The sequence below is a fragment of the Suillus paluster genome (genome assembly GCF_016628075.1).
Source record: "Suillus paluster strain FC165 chromosome Unknown EDB91scaffold_33, whole genome shotgun sequence".
NCBI lineage: Eukaryota > Fungi > Basidiomycota > Agaricomycetes > Boletales > Suillaceae > Suillus > Suillus paluster.
This window is the reverse complement of record NW_024537593.1, coordinates 148,103-167,869: the sequence shown is the minus strand read 5'-3', so window position 1 is coordinate 167,869 and position 19,767 is coordinate 148,103. Positions and strand designations below refer to the sequence as shown.

Sequence of the window (19,767 nt, the reverse complement as noted above, 5' to 3'; positions counted from 1 at the left end):
AACATATCAGGAGCCTAGGTCAACAGTATCAGTCCCTGTGGTGCTATGTGCTTACCCTCTCCTGGTGGTTCACCCCATGGGAAATTTTTTCCTGCAGCTCCAACCCTCCAGGTTGGTAGGGTGCCTGTTACTATTGATATCTAGAATATATAAATCACATAGCTGTATGAGAATAGCAACAGAATCCTTCTCTAGAATGGAATATCTCCTTCTGGCTATACTACTGCATATTTTCGCATTTTTAAGTTTTGCCATTACACAAACTATCCAAACTGTTTATATTTAACTTCTAGTACATACATCAAGTCTTTTCATGGCAAGGATCAGACAGGAATATGTCAGAATATTAATATCAAGGATATATCTCCTATTTTCACTGATTAGGACTGTCAGACAGGTATAGGATGGTATATTATAATCGGACTATCACAATATACACTATACATACTAGGGAACACAGCCCCCGAGTATTGGAAGGATCCATCAAGGTATAAGGGCAGGGGAACCCAGTAGATAAGAACAAGAGTGTGGGAAACTCAAAAGTCTAAACATCGAAAATCAATCTACACATTAAGTTAGTGGTAGGACTGTGTGGTGTTTAGGTAAATGTTCACACTGAAAAGAGTTGCTATTTGATGAAGGACTTAGGGTTCAAACAGATGAAACTGGCTGAACTAAGCTTCATGTTAAGGTGGGGGTGAAAGATCAACTACTCGTCTCTTACTACGAGTTCTACTTTATATACTGTAGTAATAAGCCAATAGAATATCAAGGAATGCTGAGGAAAGAATAGAGAAGAATGTGCCTGATACATATATGATTCGTCATTTAGGTGACGAATTAATAACTAGGCTTTTACAAGCATTACATATGCCCTTCAGATCAACTCAACAAGAGGATCTTCTCTGGATTTTCTTTTTCGGGGAGAGAGTGAAAGCCTCCCCATGGACTAGGTGCTTGGTGCAGGAGAGGCAGTCCTAATAGGTACCGGTGGCTCAGAAGAACCAGTGGGTGGTAAGGATCCCCAGGCAGCTAGGGATGTGGTGAGGATAAGCATCAGGACAATGAGGTATATGGGCATAAAGGCTTTACCAAAGAATTTGGCCTGGAAGCGCACTGCATTGTCAATGTCCATCTGCTCAGTAGCAGAGATGATGTCAGCAATGTCAGGACCCTCGTCAAGGGTTGGGGAAGCGGATGACGCTGCCATGGGTGCAGGAGTAGGGACTGAAGCAGCTGCAATGATCTGGGCAGCTGTGGTTAGGGATATGCACGGGTTTTGGAAACCCGTGCGGGTCATGGGTGTGGGTGGGGGTCTGGTCCCAGCTCACCTGTACCCTTACCCATACCCTTGCCTTGGGTTGACACATGAAAACAAACATAGACTTTACCAAAACCAAAACTCTGCTACTGTACAGTTGTCAAACTTTAAAATACTCACTATGTAGATTTAGGAATGATATTTAGTGCTCCCTACAGCCTACACACCATGCAGCTCAACATGCTTTCGAAAAACTGCTAAACGAGTCACCAAATTGACTGACAAGGCTAGAGCCACTATCGAGGAGAAGCTTGATGGTGCCTCAACCAAGAAAAGGAAGAACCACACAAACAGGAGAAAGCATGGTGGCCATCAAATCCAAAAAGGCCAAAGCTACCCCACCAGATGATTCTGGCAACGGATCATCCTTGAAAGAAATGACACCTCCGCCACAGCTAGCACCAGTACCACCACCAGTGCCAGTAGTACCAGTGCCAGCAGTACACAGGGCCATCATTCAGACTGAGGAAGAAGAGGCTGCTTTATATGACAATGTGATTGACATCGACGACGATGACGATGCTGATCACCAATCATCCAGCCCAGATGTTGAGAGTGCTGCTGACAAGCTAAGTATGAGCACCCTTGTTCAAGCAAACATTCTTGTTAATAAAAATATAGAATGGTTAATGAAAGAATGGACCTCACCAGTATATGCATTCTTTGACCCAACACCAGCGCATCATTGAGAATGATGGTCGGCAGGCACATGAGTTCAAGTGTAGTGCACGAGGATGCAAGACCACCATCCAATGGTATTTGGATAAAAAAGATGCCTGGTCCACTGGAAATATGTGGAAGCTCGTCAAATTGTGTTGGGGTGATGCGGTACTGAAAGCTGCTGATGACACAAAGGATGCAAGCGAGGTCCGCACCAAAATCATTCCAGGTAATCCTGCGAGACAGATCAATAACAGTGTCCTTTGAACGCAAGGGGAAGGGGAAGGTGACATACTCCTACCGTCAACACACCCGCACTGAGACTAAGTAAGTCTTTGTCACTATGCAGCCAGACTGTTAGGTACTGTGCTGACTCAGGAAGCAGAGGGGTTGGGGCTTGGCTTCAGCTCATGCACTGCACCCTTAGCCGAGTACGTGCCCCGAATTTGGAGTGGGTCTGACATTGTCCGACGGTAGGATGATTGGACCGCTTTGGTCCGCTCTGAGGGTCAGGGAGTATGAGCTACTAGCAGTGGGCCAACTAGGAGCAGAGCGGAGAAGGTGCGGAGTGGTGCGGAGAGGGGATAGGAGCAGGGGAATGTTGGTAGGGGTGGGAAAGGTGGAAGATAATGCAGAGGGGCAAAGGAGGATATTTGATAGGGGCGGAGTAATAAGGGGAAGACTTAGAGCATGGCTCTAGTCGGAGCAGAGGGTTGGAGGGTCAGAGGTGACAACAAGTTGAGACTTGTGTCCAGAGGAGGCAAGGTCCTACTGAGAATTCTCACAAGATATAACTGCAAGAAGACAAGTAATATTAAGACTGAGGAAAATATCTAAGTACAGGATATGTTATATACTTCTATGTATGAGGCAGTGATCAGGATAACTATGTAGTAAAGCTATGTACCAAGGATATAGTTTGTAAGTACTTTACATAGGTGAAGACATAAGTCGGAGCGGATATCAATATGTACACATCAGATCAGTGATCAAGCAGCAATAGGAATTACCAGTCATCCAGAAGTAAGGGTCTATGTACTAAAAGGGGAAGTATATATCTAAAAGGGGAAAGAGGTCCAGTTGAATGGAGAGGTTATGGAAGGGGACCGGTTGAGCGGTTGAGCGGAAGCGTAGGGCAGAATGCGGACTTGTGATTGGACGGAGCGGAGGATGGGTGGGGCAGAAGGGTCGGAAAGCGGAGCGGATATCAGTATCGGAGCGGTCAGATCAGGTATATGACACAGACAAATTTAACATGACGCAGAGCTGAGCTTGTACGTTGGGTCTCCGAAAGCCTGCAACCATTCGAGATAGTCAAAGACCGAGGATTTCAATTGTTAATGAAAACAGGCTGGCCAGAATACTACTTACCTTCCCCGACCACTATCTTGCGTGACGTACAGCTCATTTTTGCAGTGCACTCGACAACACATTGCTAAAATGTTGAAAGTTAGTGACTTCATGCTCAATATGAATGAAACTGACTTGACTTACCAGGAATATGACGGCAAGATGAATTTTACTACGGACGCATGGACATCCACCAACCATAGAGCCTTTGTGGTGGTATTGGTCCATCTTGAGCACAACGAAATCCCACTGAGTCTGCTGTTAGACATTGTTGAGGTGGCGAAGGTACGTGAAAGACTTATGAGGTGCCCACACACAATGACATGACAACTTGACCAGTCCCATACTGGTGCGGAACTTGCGGCAGTATTTGCAAAAATGCTAGAAGAATTTAGAATATCAGACAAGGTACAAGGCATTTAGGATAAAAAGGTGAAAAAAACTTACTTGCTAACTTGTCCCACAGATACTGAGTGTCACATGTGATAACGCCTCGAACAACAATGTCATGGTTGACGGGCTTGAGGACTTGCTTCCTGACTTTGGGGGGGCAGCAAGTCACACACAGTGCTTCTTGCACACCGTGAATCTGATCGCCAAGTCCCTGCTTTGTGAGTTCGACATAACGAAGAATTCAAAGGCCGCAAGAGAATCAGACAATGATGATGTTGCGAGTGATATGGAGCTTGCCGATCTGAGCAATGAAGTTGAGAGTGAAGACGCCAGTGCCAATGCTAATGCCAGCACCAATGTTGGAGAAGAGGAGTTGCCAGATAATGAGGATGGTTGGGTGGATGAGGTAGCGCTGTTGGACCAGGATGAACAAATTGAGCTGCAAAGAAATATCCGACTGGTAAAGTTAGTGCTTTTGAAGGTAAGACAAAAAAAAATACAAGCACACCTCAATATTGATGGCTCCCTCTAGCTGCGCAAGCTTTCTTACAAACTGATCATTTCCACAACCATCTTGCTTCCTGCCTGGCACAAAATCCTCCTCGACCTGCAAATGACTCCAATGAATATGCCACGGGACGTTTGCACCCGCTGGAACTCGACCTTCAATATGCTGGACTATGCTGTCGTCTATCGGGAAGCAATTGACACAGTCACTCAGCAGCGTGACCTAGGATTGCACAAGTTTGAGCTTGTCGACAGTGATTGGGAGATAGCCAGCCAGTTGCAGGACAGGTTTAAGGTAGGCATGGGTCCCTTACTGGAAATTGCTTACTAAACATGTCTTTCAAGATTCTCAAGGATGCCACATTGTTTTTCTCGCGGGGGACGCCTAACCTTGCAAAGGTTATTCCCGCGATGGATTTGATTGATGAGCAACTCACCACCTACTCACACAACAAGAAATATTACAATTCTATCCGTGCGGCTGTTTGCCTTGCCAAGTGAACACTCAACTGGTACTACCAGTTGACGGACAAGTCTGAGGTATACCAGATTGCTATGGGTGAGTCTTTTTTTGATTTAAATAATAATATGATACTGACCTTTGTTTATTTATTACTACAGTACTGCATCCACGCCATAAATTGGCCTATTTCAAGAATGCACGGTGGGAGGACATCTGGATTGAGACTGCAGCCACACTTGTCTGCGATGAGTTTGAACGGTCATACCTCGAGGTGGGGATTCAAGAGAATGGAGATGATATTGAGATGTTGAATACTACGGCTCATGAGGTACAGTGGCTCAAAAAAGTGTCCAAATGTTTATGCATTTTTAAGTCATTGGATAATAGCAAGCCAGCACCAAACTATAACAAAAGGGTATAGGGATATGTCTGAAAGCCCTATATCAAGGCTCGAATCTGAGATATATAGCGTGGGAACCTGACCATATATGGGCAAGCTATGATAATTCTAAATACATCACTCATTTGGACACTTTTTTGACTTTATATTTAACCAAGACTATTCTATGATTCTAGTACTTGGTGTTACCCCCCTTGGCTTTAATAGCTGCTGCAATCCTCCTAGGCATACTTTCTATCAATTTCTGGCACTCCTCTTCAGCAATCTTTTTCCACTCTGCTGCAACTCTCTCCCATAGTTCAAATAGCCCCCTTGGAGGATCTTGATAGGCAGCAAGTAGTCTTTTGAGTAATTCCCAGAGATGTTCAATGGGATTGAGGTCTGGAGACTGTGCTGGCCATGATAGAACATTGATATCATGGTCTTCAAACCATTTTGTAGCCAGTTTTGAGGTGTGTTTGGGGTCATTATCTTGTTGAAAGATAATGTCTTCTTCATCAATTCCTGACTCCTGCATGCTTTTGAGTAGACACTCCTCTAGAATGGAGATGTACTGCTCTGCATTCATCCTTCCTTCCACCTCACAAAGAATCCCCACACCATTCCACCCCATACAACCCCATACCATCATACTTCCTCCTCCAAACTTCAGTGTACCCTTGACTTCTCTTTCTCCTAATGGTTCTCCTGCCTTTTTCCACACATATTCCTGGCCATCTGACCCCATTCTATTGATTTTTGTTTCATCTGACCAAAGCACCTTCTTCCAGTCTTCCACAGTCCAATGTTGGTGCTTTAAAGCAAAGGCCAGTCTTCTCTTCCTATGAGCTACAGAGAGAAGAGGTTTTTTCTTCTTGGTTACAGCCTTAAGATTGGCTGCCTTGAGGGTATTTCTAACAGTTTGGGTGGAGACAGGAGTGGAGATGATGGAATTGATGAACTTGGTAGCTTGGGTAGCATTTGAAGCCTTGCCAGATAGAATTTGGTGAACAATAGCTCTTTTGTTCTGTGGAGTAAGCTTGGGAGGACATCCCATTTGATGATTTTCTTTCTCTGGCATGTGCTGCTTTATGACTGTAGCAATAGTAGACTTGCCAAGACCAGTTTTTGAGGCAATTTGCCTAGTAGATAAACCAGAGGTACAGAGAACAAGGATATTATCCTTTTCAGCAGAGGAGATGGGCTTCATGATGATTATGTTGAATTTCATGATCTTGTGTGGGTTTATATATTCAAATAATATTACAATCAGACCATATTATTGTTATGACACAACTTTAATTAAGAGTATAATGTATGAATGGTCTGATTTTGTAATTTTAATATAAAGTCAAAAAAGTGTCCAAATGAGTGATGTATTTAGAATTACCATAGCTTGCCCATATATGGTCGGGTTGACACGCTATATATCTCAGATTCTAGCTATTATATAGGGCTTTTGGACATGTCCCTATACCCTTCGGTTATTGTTTGTTTCTGCCTTGCTATTGTCCAATTACTTGAAAATGCATAAACATTCGGACACTTTTTTGAGCCACTGTATGTGTCTTTTATTTTATTTTGCACAGCTCAATATCATTAACTGCAACTCAACTTTTTATAATTTATTTGACAATATGCCAGCACTGGCGCCACCCAAGGCAACTGACCTGGGCGATGAACTGGAGCGCTACCTCAATGCCAATATTGAGGATGTCCCCAATCCTATTGCCTGGTGGCATGAGCGCTGTGCAGTATATTCCCACCTTTCTCGTATGGCATTAGACTACTTAACAATACCTGGTGAGTCCATGCCCGCCCTCCTTTAGAGCCAGTTCGGCAACAGGATGTTGGCCAACATTTGGCAAATGTCAGGTGAGAGGTTTTCGGCTCAAAGCGTCCCAGACGTCAGACTTCAAACTTTACTTCTCCTACTTGTACCATGAATTCTCCCTACTTTATTGATTGTCATTGTCGCCAAAGAATTTGTACTAGTGTTGTTGCCCTCACCGCCATCTGTGCAAACTTCGCAACTGTACTCATGGCTCAACTTGAACCCGAGACAACACAACCGGCCAACAGCACAAAGGCACATTGGCAAGAATCAGAGGTGGATGTCCTACTTCAGCACTTGATCGAGAACCAGGCAGCAGGCGGTGATGGTGGAAATTTCCCGATGACTATCTTCAACAGCGCAGCTGGCTGCTATCAACGCTAAAGAGGTGATTCAGACTATAGGCCCACAAAATATGGGCAAGATGGCAAAGACAAAGTGGACCTTGGTGCGTATATGATCTTATCTTGATTGATCATGGATTGACCAGATCTATGCTCAAAAAAACCTTCAATCAAATCAAGATCTACTGCAATGTGTCTGGTTTCCACTGGGACAATGTACGAGGAGCTGGAATCGAGGGTGTTGCTGCCACCAGTGTCTGGGATGTGTATGTTGCACCAAAGGTATGTCACTATGGCACAGCATGTTGGGACATGGACTGACATCGAAGTAGTCGTGAGCTACACTACGCCTTCTTCACAACAAAGGATGGCCTTGGTATGATGACATGCAGACCATCCTGGGCAAGAACAGCAGTGCTTGTGGACACCACTCTTTCCACCCTGCCACAGCAGCCCCCACCTCTGTCAATATAGACGATGTGCTCGAGGGTGCTGATGGGAGCCTTGACCTTCTCGATATGACATAGACCCTAGTGCCGCTGGCCCTAGTGATGTGCCAGACATGAGCGCTGACTTGATGATGCCCCCTAGCGCCCTGTTCCATGGGACCTCTGCTACTACTGCTGGCTCCCAGTCCAGTAAACGCTTGCACACCAATACCCTGCTTGACACCCTGGAGATGTCATCCTACAATTCCAATGCCACCCCCAAGTCCAGCTACGCTGATAGTCACCACTCATCAACTCTCCCCCTTTTGCCAACATTGGTGCACTCATCCCAGTCACCAGCCTTCAAGAAGGCTCAAGTGTCGGCATATGACAGTGCGCAGATGGGGATGAGCAGCACTGCCAAAATAGCTGCCAAGATTACTCCAGCGGCCACCATCATGAACATGCAAGGTACTATCAATCACCTCACCAACGTTATTGAGAAAAATATCGACAAAAATGTGGTCGCTGAGCCAGTGCCAGTTGTTCAAGTGGTTACCATGATTTCTCGTGGCCTGGCAATTATGTGCACTGGAGATGGAGACCTGTCAGTCACTCAGAGAGCCAAGCTCTTGTGGATCTTTTCTCATTCAGGAGGCAAAAACAATCTTGCTGCTTACGTTGAGCTGGAGGATGACTTTGAGATGCACCGTGAATTTATCTTGGGACTCCTTGGGTCTGCATAGAGCTATCGCCGCCTGTCACATTTATCGTACCAACATGTAGTATCCCACATCCTGTATTGCGCGTGTTTCATATCATGATATATTGTACAAGTTCAACTACGTGCTATTAGTGAGAATTAGCCCAGTCCACCCTCATCCTCCAAGATACCTTGGTCTGATAGATCATTGTTGTTGTCATCTTTGAGAGCATGTCTTTCCCGCAAAATGTGTTGATAGTCCACCCACATTGCTTCAGCAATGCCATCGCACATCAAATGTAGATTGTCATGCACAGCCGCATGGTCTTCTGCTGGTGCGCCCTCTGAGTTTGCAGCAGGTGCATCATCAGGCAAATAGTCTGCATCCGGCAGTCTACCTTCTGCAGGATCATGAAAGTGGATGAAATTGTGAATGCTGCATAATGCAGCTGGAATCTGAGCTTGTATACCCATAGCATATGACGGGGATAGAAGGAGGATGTGGAAATGTCGTTTCAAGACACCGAATATTCGCTCGATGACATTTCAAGCTGATGCATGATGGAGGTTAAATAATTCTTGTTTGGTAGTTGGCCTGCAGGAAATCAGTGCACAGCAGGAAGAATAATGGCTAGTACACTCACCGAACACTTGCGCAGCCCCATTCTGTGAGGTGATAGTGCACATTACGGTAAGGAATGAGTAGTTCAGGCCGCAGAGGGAAACCTGCATCTGCAAGGAAGTATTGCCCTATGGGAATGTGAAGGTCGTGACCCTCTGCAGCCTCGTAGATGTGTGCATCTGTGGCTGAGCCCTCCCAGCCAGTGAGGGCATATGTGAATTTGAGCTCGAAGTCGCAGGCGAAGAGACAATTCTGGGAAACAAAACCCTTTTGATTTCAATACGGGCCTCGTTCAAATGCACGAGGTGACACATGGATGTGGCTCCCATCAATGGCCCCAATGGCATCCTTGAAGAACGGCCAAAACTTGGGGTTACAGCGAATTTTGTTGGGGACAGAGGCATCCGGCAACTGAACATACTTCGTATAGAAGGGGGAGGACAAGAAGATGGTGAGCATTTTGCAAAAATAACTACATAGAACATACAATCAGTCTACAAACAGTTATTAGCACATACTACTTACCGAGAAATTGTATCGTTCAAATGTTGAAATCTTTTGCCGACGTGCTTGATAGACAAGCCCGTGACAGCAGTGTACAGGAAAATCGCAAGTTGTTCTTCTAGCGAAACAAACTTGGAGTTGGTGTGTCCGAGGGCACGAATTTCAGAGATAAGTGCTGCAAAAATGTGTGCGTGCACACCAAGTTCACTCCGTATTTGATCGGGGTGACCAGACAATAACTCGATGACCCATGCTTCACCCAAGAGAGCAGAGGTATGATACAGCTCTGGATCCTTCGAATACATGGATTGTAGGACACTGCTTGTAGCACTGATTAAGATACTAATTAGAAGGATAGAGTACTGGATGAGGCGGCGGCGAGCTTCTGGGCGTCAGGGCACAAAATCTGTGACTTTCAATTGATGATCCATTGCAGCAGGGACTCTGGCTGAATCCAAGGACGGGTGTCATATCCCATACCTCCAGATCCAGAACTCCGGATCTACTCCATTAAAGTCTGGTTCTCCGTCCTGCTATTCCGCCCAGTGCTCCACCTTCATCTCTGCACTCACCCCTAACTCCTTTTAGATTAGCTATTTCTCCGGTCACCGGTTATGTCCTTTCCGCTATGCTTATTGATCTGTCCATTCCTACTTCATTTCTGACTTCACTGCTTTGATCTGTTACACTTAGTAATAGACTTTCCACATGCTTCGTACATAGCCCTTACCTTTGCTGACTGATTTACTTACATGGAACCTACAGTATATAAACCCCTGTAATACTCCGGAACTCCTCGGTTCAAATATCATCTTAGTTCTGCTCATTCCTGCAATCTCCAGACTTGAATCTCACCTCTTGTCCACCTCCGAGTCTTAGGGGTTAAACCTTAGGACTACTTCTCCAGCTCTACCTTAGGGTAGTCTGACCTCTGTTCTGTTTCTACTCCGGACTTCCATAGTAGCCTTACTCCATCCCCATATAGTCTTCTGGAGTTCTGCCGAACTCCACCAACTTCTGTCCTCCGGAACTCCCCAGACTTCTGTCGGACTTCCCCTCTGTCCCCCAGAAATTAAGGGCATGTACTTGGGTAAGGGGCGCAGTGCACGAGCTGAAGCCGAAGCCCTTTGAGTAACCTCTCCCTTGAGCACGACCTTAACAACGGGCACCTATGTAGATAACAGCATACAGTAGTATCGGGGGTTGGTCCAAATGCGCCCATACTATTCACACTCCGACCTTCAGCAAAAATCAAGCTGACAACTTCTCACCTGACAATTTGCCAAATGTCGGCCAACATCCTGTTGCCGAACTGGCTCTTATGGGTTCATTCTGACATGTTTTTTGTCACACATTTTTCATAGCTACATCAATTGACATCAAATGTCTATTCAGCAAGGGACACCTCCTTCTGTCTCACGTGCGCTCACGTCTGACCGCTCAGTCTACTCGAGCGCTCCTATGCCTCGGTTATTGGAGCCACCACAACCTCATCAAGACGGAAGACATTGTCAAGATTAGTTCCCTACCTGATGTTGAAGATACTGATGAGGAAGAGCTTGAGGATGGTTGGGACTGCATTGAGTAGCTACATAGTACATTTTTTGTAACATTTCATTATAGTATACTATACCTGTAGGGTATACCCACTATGGGTGGTACCCTGGGGTGTTATACCCTCCTACCCGTCACTACACCCATACCCTCAGCGCGGGTATGGGTACATCATGGGGTAAGGGTACGGGTGGCACCTGTGATACCCTGGGGTTTACCCGTGCACATCCCTAGTTGTGCTTGGGACATAATGCCCAATCAACTTAGACCAGCAATGTGCAATGAAAGCAGCCTGAGTGGGAGACCAGAAGGAAATTGGTGTGTGGGTGAAAAAAATTTACTTACAAATTCAGCACACTCCACTATATCCTGATACCTGTCAGCCCCAAACCAGCCCCAAACCACATATAGTCCATGCTCACCTTCCCAGGACTCTGCAGATGGGAACTCACCCATCAAAAACTCGCCCATCAAAAGGTAAGTTGTTGGTGATATCATTCTATGAGCAGGTTCTCACCAAGTTACCAGGACTAAAAAACTGTTGATGCACAGAATTCCGATCCAGTAATTGGGGATTTTTCCTACCCCTGTTGCAGAAATACCTCAAACTCCTGTCCCACCCTACTGTCAGACTCCGGCCCCTCTAACAGTCTCTCAGAATTACATGTATAGACTTGTTGCAGATCGTTGGGATGCCGAAATGAAATGGTGTGAGGAGGTGAGAAAGGCACATCTATTTCCAACTGGCTGCTCATGGTATACATAAATTAGTATAATCATATGCTTGTATCTTGTGTGGAGAAAATTCTCTAGCATTTGTCTGAATTCTTTTGGGAGTGTGCCCATTTTCTGATATTGTTGAATATGTGATGTTTTATTCATGCATTTGAGAAAACACCAACTGATTTTCTATGTTTGACCAGATTTTCTCGAATTGTCTCTAGAGTCTAATATCAATAAGAGGTTTTTCCTGATGAATATTGGTATTGATGAGCACTCACATCTTCATCCCGGGCAGGAGCTACATTGACAGGGTGGCTGGAAATTGCCACAGGAAATAAGCTGAAATTTCAATGCTTGGACTGTTGGGCTGAAGTGGTATTGATTGGGGTATGTTTGTAGATTGAGTGCTGAAACCCAGCGAACCAAATAGATTGCACCAATGAGGGGGGGATGATAGGCCTGCAGCAGGAGTGGCGCGATGAGGTGCACGGTTTATATCAGTGTCCCAGAAGTTATCGCCCTGTATCAGTGTCAGGCTTGCGAAAGGTCATAAATGAAAAGCTATAATGACATATTTCGCCAAGCCTCTGTTATTCACCTGCTGTTTAGAGAGCCAACGAGCATCAAGTCCCTGGCGAATAACTGAGATGCAGTGTGAACGAGAAGAATGGGTAACTTGCTTTGAGCTTCATGTCGTGCTTTGCATTGCCACCATCCGCACTCTGAATGACAACCAAAATGACAATCAAACCTGCTTAGAAAAGATGCAGACAGCACATAAGCACACTCACATTATCATGACCCTGCTGTTTGAGTGCTGCCTCAAGGCTCCATACATAGATTTTTGCGTCCGATCCAGCATTGGTAATGTATTTTCCATCGGGGGACATAGCAACAGTGAATAGTTGATCGTCGTGCAAGAGTGGATCTCCAACTGGCTGAATGATCTTGAGGTCCCATATGTGAACTGAACAGTCACTCGATGCGCTAACAAGATAGCATTCATCCGGGGTCAGACTGATGGATGTGACACTTTTGGATGCACTACAGATACATCAGCAATGCATCACTGCATCCCTACAACTGCAACAAATTCTTGCATCAAAATGACACTGGGGCCTGTTTCCTGATGTAGGTGGATGGTAATACTCATAGTATAACACGGCGAGCCTCCTTCGTACTTCAAACTTGACCTTCACTTGCTCTAGAATTTCCCATATCTCTTTCCCGAAATTCAAATCTTCTTCGGAGCACCAAATAATTTAAATCAGTACCACGACAAAACTTCGAACCAAAAGAACAAATTCTCCTGCTCCTCGCAGAACCAGACGAGTGTCAATCGCATTGTGTGTCTCCCTGCTACACAGTGCTGCTAGTTGACACATATACGCGCTCCTGGAAAGCAATTGAAGTCATGGCGGTTGCTGCATCGGAGTCGGCTACGAGTTTGGCGTGATATTCTCGAATGCTAAGGACAAGGCGCGGTCCCAGCACATACATCTGCACGGACAAGAGAATTTGAGCAACACCAGCATAGATTTGACTTCCCGTGGAATATGGGTTCTATAGAAATGATGAACCGTGGATGCATGTAGAGGTCAGTGACAAGATAGCGTACCCCTGAGATGGCTGGAGAAAAATGACCGAGGTTGAAGCAAGAAGTTGCAAGATAACTATGTAGCACGCACTTGCCTTCAGCGAAAAAAGAGAAGTGTGTTTTTGTCATGAGCTCACCTCCCAAAGTAACCCATGTGACTTTTTATCAACACCGTCAAACAGTTTTCGATGATCCGTCCGCCTGATTGTTGTTGCAGTTCACGGAAGTGTTTTACAGCAATCCAGACTGCGAGACACAGTGCGAAAACCTCCCATACAGTTCCGAGTATCCAACTGATAGTATCCAGAAGTAGAACATCTCCGCCATAGTCAAAACTGCACTGATAGGTGCCGGAAAGAACAAACTCCTCTGGTATTCATCAATGAGCGTTGTGCACTTGAATCAGTTAATTAAGCTTACCCGCTGAAATAACCCTCATTGATATTGCGGCGATCACCCCATTGGTGATGCTGACAGCCAGGAAGAGAAGAACGAGAGGTATCAGTGCTTTTATGGATCGCTGGTACATGGCATATAACCGAGTGATAAGGATGACTAGTTTTTTTAGTCAGATCAATATCAGGAAGGTATTGCAGCTGCATAACTGACCGCTCACTAGTGCATTTACGACGAAACTCATCCAATCTATTGCAACGAACATAACATGGCCTGACAAATCCGGTTAGTGTTCAACTTCGCAGGATCGCAGGGTCCAAACAAACTCACAGCTGTCGTGATCATTGTATTGGACCAACAACCTGATCAAGAATCCGACTCACCCCTGGATGGAAGTGCGGTTGATTGGATGGGAATGTCAGATCATTGCAGAATGCTCACTACATCTGTTAACGAGATTGTTGGAACACTTGCTGTATGCTGCCGGTCAGAAGGAGTAAACACTGTGTATGTGAAGAGACATACCCAAAATGTTGGCGCTGATTGTGAGAGAGGGCTCATCAGCACGACATCAAATAGTTTACCCTCTAAACATACACGGCACATAATATCCCACCGTAGCGCACCTAGAAAATTCATTGTCAGTACAACTTGCCAACCACATTATCACGCAAGCTACATACACTAAGATACAGAACGGTCACCAGGGACCAGCGTTGCCTCTACAACGGATTGATTGTATTGCCAGGTTGCTCTTCTGACGTGAAACTCGACTCACCCAGACCAGTTCGACCTATAAAATCATGCTCAGCGAGATGACTGTTCTATTCGTGGTATCAGCCTACCTCTTGTCCGAATGTTAGTGCTGGAAATATCATGAGAATAATCAGCGGGTTCTTTAACACTATCTTGCTCACTCCAATCATAAATCACCCCAGCAGAGGCGGCAACTGCAAAACCGCAGTCAAGGTTAGATGCAGACATCACCGTTGCAAGTCATACGACTGGCTTTCCACGAACCTGCAAAATAGGCGTAAATGAGATCCGAATGAATGGTCGGCCACCAACTGGGATCATTTGAGAATACGGTCATAGTATTGAAGGGTGGATGTGAGCGAGCAGCGAACTTGGTGGACGTATGTCAAGGGCATTCGTGGCAGATATACCATCCAGTGTCTCTATGGCCGAAATGAGCATCACAGAAATTAACATTATTGTTTATTGTGAAACTGCACAGCAGTCGCATGTTTGGACACCGCTTCTCGCTACATGTACCATCAGTGAAATCACGTAATTTATTGATCTAAAACATGCCCGTGATGTGACCGTCGAAAAAGCGTGCCGTCTCACTTGTTCTCGATGGGGACATTCAACAAGGTCTCCGTTGTCGTCCTCAGCATTCATATGCACCTTCTCGCTCTCAGCGCTCAGCATCGGGTTATCGTACCATAAGGACACCAAAAGATGGTAAGCGCGGAAGCTGATACGGCACACTCGATTTGTATCGTGGAACTGATGTGATGGCGATGCATATGAAAGGCGCCAGCAGACAAAATTCCCAGTGATTACTGATTGAAGTAAGGTTTTCAAAATGATTTTCCGCTTTCATAAATGTTTGTCAGTTGAATTGCCTTGGGCATGGCGCAGATGTACTTGTGGTCGGTGATACTTGGTTTTGGCTATGTATCAAAGTGCGAAACCAAAAGTCGAAACCAAAAGCTAGAGTCGAAAGCGAAGTCGAAAGCCGAAAACTAAAGGTCCGCTTGTGTCCGTTATAGATGCATGACACACCAGCGGTTTGGGATGGAGTCTACCGTCCCCTGTTACTCGTTCGAACTTTTTCGGGTCCCTGAAATTGCATCACTTCAGGGTACGAGTAATCACCGTTCAAATTGCGTGTACAGCCATTCAATGACCCCCGTCACCTCATGAGAGTCGAACAATATTCATTGACAGAGTATGTATATTATACGGTTCACGCTCCACAGTGCGGAATATGCATTCAAAGCACCCACGCCACAAAATACTACCTTCTACAACCCGACGACCCCAGTCTCATATGATGTACATACCCAGAGAGGCTAGCCAGACCTGTTTCATGGGCCGAGTCTGTCCATCACAACGACGCCATCCTGTTCCTGTCTGTGCGGGAGATGTGCTGAGACACGGGGACACGCGTTGTCCACAATGACTCACTGATCCCAAGCAGTAGCAGCGCCTTGAGATAATTTGTATTAGATACTCAGTTATGTTCCAAATTATATTATGCTACAGCGATGAATAAGTCGGATAAATGGTACCAACTAAACCACGGAGTTGTCGAAAATAGAGTCAGACGAGACGTTAGATCTGAGATAGAGCCGTCGAAGTAGGGTGCAATGGCGTGGGTTGGGAAGAAGTCGGCGCAATGCATCGTCATGTGAGGGCCGCATCAGGTTGGTGGTTCAGAACTATGAACAGGCTATCAGCGCTGACAACTGCACCTAGGTAAAAAAACACACATACCGGGGGTTAGTACAAAAGATAAATCTCCGTGAGGTCGTTGTCGTGAAATATCTACTATCTACTATTTAGCCATCACCACGAAGCTTCACGGGTGCAAGTGTACTGACCTCTGAACCCGCGACGCTCGTTAGCGCGATGCATCAAAATATGGCCATCTGGCACAGCAGAATCCTCGATCCTGGTGGAACAAGGCTTGTCCGGTCTCCGAGAGCATATCACAGAAACATTCAATGGAAGTTCTCGGCGCTGCAAGTAATCTGCAATACCATATGCATATGAACGGATGGTTGGGTGGGTGAAGGGGATGTGGGTGGAAAATCGAGCCATTCGGGACAGAGGGGGAAGTTGGGGAGCATGAGGTCGCGGTGGACGTAGAGGTTGTCTTGGGATTTGTCGTCCTCAGTTTTTGCGGTGACAAGGAGGTCGTCTGTTGGGAGGACTTTGAGTTTTGAACGCTCGTCATCTTCAGGGTCCTGTGTGAGGTATGAAGGAGGAAAAGGAAGGGATCGTACATCTTTGAGTGTAATGTACGGATCATCTTGGTTATCGCTGTAGAATGGCAATCCTTTGATATCGCTGAATGGACCCATGCCTGCAAAAGATCAGTGCTCGTGAGCAGACCGAGCCTATACAAACATGCATACCAGCTTCTTTTACGTCGTCCTCGTCATACTCATCAAGCTTATACTGCGCAAGATCATCTCCTTTCGCAAGTGCACCATCAACCGGTACATCGCCATCTATCGACACATCCTCACTTTTCAACGCCATCAGTAATAACATTGGGACCACAAGTGAAATAACGCACTTGACCCATACATCCTCCTCATCCTCCTCATCTGCCTCGGCACACTCCGTGCCCTTTCCCATACTCTTAGCAGCATTATGCGCGCGCTCTAGCTCTGTCCAGGCATATTCGAGCGTGATGCGTGCGAGGGCGCTAACGCGCTCGAGTTCCTTCTCGTCGAGGATGTATTTGGAGGGCTGCTTCGCTGAAACGCCACGTTTTACCCTAAAATTGGAGTTGTATGGGAGTGAGTGGTGGGGTGTGGTTCAGTTACCATGATATGCAAGAGATGAGGCTGCTCATCGTTTACGATGATGAGCACCGAATCTTATTTTTGTGATTAAGATCACGTGACTGCTAAAAGTCAAAACATACCTTATCGCAATCTTGACTTCGACCGTTCGAATTCAATTCACGTCTTCATGCCTTTCCTGGAGATAAAAAAAATTATTATGAAACTGACACTCGCGATCGTTGCTGTTTTCAGTCACGGTCAATATTTTCCATTGTCAATATCTTCATCTTCCCTCAGACTTCACTCCTTCAACACCCCTCCCATCTGAAGACCGAGAGAAAAGTCGACTTTGTTTATGGAACTCCAGGCTCGCGCTCTCCTCATCGAAACTCACATATCCATGAGAAGCTTAGTCCTTACTTATCAGCATTGAGGGCTGTTCCAGGAGATAATGCACAGAGGATGCTCATACATACATGCCTGGCATCGGCGGCGATGATGCGAACTGTAGAATGAAGGAAGAGACAGCGCAGATGATGATGACTTTGGATCAATATTTTAACACCACAGCTTATCATGCAGCTATGAGCATGATAAGCTAATGATTGGTGTTGTATGAAATTGTTCAAATCATTGACCCTGTACAGTAAGTCAAGTTTCCTGCTCTGCCATGAAGCCATGCACTGGGCGTCATGATCTGAGTTTTCTTTGTTCTCCAGTGCCTTTGACTCATTTGTTCATCTAGAGATAGCATTGTATTTTCACTATATAGGCTCAAAATTACAGATTGCAGGTCCTTGTTTCTGCCTGTGCACATTGATTGCCATCGCCACGGCATCAATGCCGTGATACAAATCAAGTGTAGTGCCTTTTTGCATCAGCTTCTTTTGGAATCCTTATGATAGCCCGATGCCGCTGAGAGCAAGAAGGTGTGCATCAGGCAATGGTTGCTGAGGATGAGGACGGAGATTAAGCATTAAGAGGTGTGCCTGGTGGGGGTTGGCAGACCGGGCGGAACAGGTGAGTTATCTCTTTGTTTCATCTGGACCTCACCGAGCATGTGTTAGATCAACAAATTACATGATTTCACTGTTCTCGTTAGCTTGCAGTGTTCAAACATGTTTCACGACCAACACTGAGGTTAATCCCCTATGATGCTCATCTCGGCCAGAAAGATGCTAGATGGTAGTATATCTACCAGGAATGTCCTCGTCATACAACCATCAATTTCACGCTCACTCATATCCATCCTTCAGCAGTATGAGCCTAATCTCAGATGATCCCAGTTGGTGGCCATTCATCAATTCATATTGTATCTCCAGCTATTTTATAGGTTTGTGGAGAGACAGCTAGATGTCGACGGTGACTAACCTTTGTTGTGGTTTCATAGTTGTTGCCTGTGCTGGGCTGATCTACAATTTGGGTGAACAAGATAGTATTAATGAACCACTGATATCCTTATGGTATCCCCAGCACTGGTGTTTGGACAAGAGGTAGGTTGATGCTATTACTGTGTTAGTCATGTCACTAATAATAGTTGTATAAGTGGAACTGGACTGGGTAACATCAGCAAACTAGGGGGTGCCTGTACAAGGTTGTACAAGACTGTACAAACTTCACAAGCACACAAGAAAGTCCCCTCTTTACAGTTCTGTCACAAGGTAGTACAAACTGTACAAGTCTGTACAGTCTGTGAGCTTGTGCAGTCTGTGCAGTCTGTACAGACTGTACAAGCCTGTACAATCTGTCCATTTCAAAGCAGTCATATTGTTCAATTATGATACCCAAAACACCCAAAATGCGAAAATGTAAAAATTGAAGTCAAATTCAAAGTAACTACTACATAGACATATACACTACTAACTAAAAACAAGATTAAACCTACTAAACTGGACAAAAATGCGAAAATCTGAGGTCAAAAGAAGAATCAGAGAAGGAGGAAAGGAGAGGAGAAGGGAGACTCACTAAGAAAACTCACCAAATAGTCAAAAGTGCGAAAATTGTTGGGGAGAAGGATGTAAGAGAGCTAGAAGGAGAGGATCAGAGAGGGAAGGAGAAGGAGAAGAGAGAGAGAGAGACTTACCAAAGAGGCAAAAATGCGAAAATTAAAGGGAGGAGGAGCAGGGAAGAGAGCTAGGAGGGGTCAGAGAGGGAAGGAGAAGAGAGCAAGGAAGACTTACCAAAGAGGCAAAATGCGAAAATTAGAGGGAGGAGGAGGACTTCATCATCGGTAGAAAGCAAGTCTATGTCTGACTCAGAGTTGGTATCAGAGTCCGAGTCTGACAAATCATCTAGGAGTTCATTCTGGAATTGTAATTTGGCTAGTGCAAGGGCAGCCTTGTCAACAGCATTGAGGAGATCTTTGCGTGCAGATGTGCGAGGCATACTGAGGTGGGAGTCGAGGGGATCAAAACTCCTATCCATTTGGTGCATATGCGACATCAAATGTAGTGGAGTTTAAA

General features: G+C 45.5%; 3 protein-coding genes across 3 annotated transcripts; all 3 read right to left on the bottom strand.

Moving 5' to 3' along the window:
* Positions 1–949: 949 nt before the first annotated feature.
* EDB91DRAFT_1082866 (uncharacterized protein) lies at positions 950–1,300 on the bottom strand (the record flags this gene model as incomplete). The annotated part of the gene is made up of 1 exon (XM_041315546.1): positions 950–1,300. One exon carries the CDS (start codon positions 1,298–1,300, stop codon positions 950–952), a length of 351 nt encoding a protein of 116 aa, XP_041176228.1.
* An 11,491-nt stretch (positions 1,301–12,791) lies between these two features.
* EDB91DRAFT_1139043 (uncharacterized protein) lies at positions 12,792–13,889 on the bottom strand. The gene is made up of 4 exons (XM_041318911.1): positions 13,803–13,889; positions 13,520–13,751; positions 13,404–13,458; positions 12,792–13,348 (listed from the first exon to the last, which is right to left on the bottom strand). The coding sequence occupies exons 1-4, from the start codon at positions 13,819–13,821 to the stop codon at positions 13,145–13,147; spliced, it is 510 nt and encodes a 169-aa protein (XP_041176227.1). The 5' UTR covers positions 13,822–13,889; the 3' UTR covers positions 12,792–13,144.
* Positions 13,890–16,193: 2,304 nt separating this feature from the next.
* EDB91DRAFT_1249413 (uncharacterized protein) lies at positions 16,194–19,690 on the bottom strand (the record flags this gene model as incomplete). Its single annotated transcript, XM_041323079.1, has 10 exons — positions 16,194–16,228; positions 16,284–16,337; positions 16,391–16,475; positions 16,550–16,875; positions 16,928–17,040; positions 17,092–17,275; positions 19,191–19,214; positions 19,271–19,331; positions 19,389–19,438; positions 19,486–19,690. 10 exons carry the CDS (start codon positions 19,688–19,690, stop codon positions 16,194–16,196), a joined length of 1,137 nt encoding a protein of 378 aa, XP_041176226.1.
* Positions 19,691–19,767: the final 77 nt, after the last annotated feature.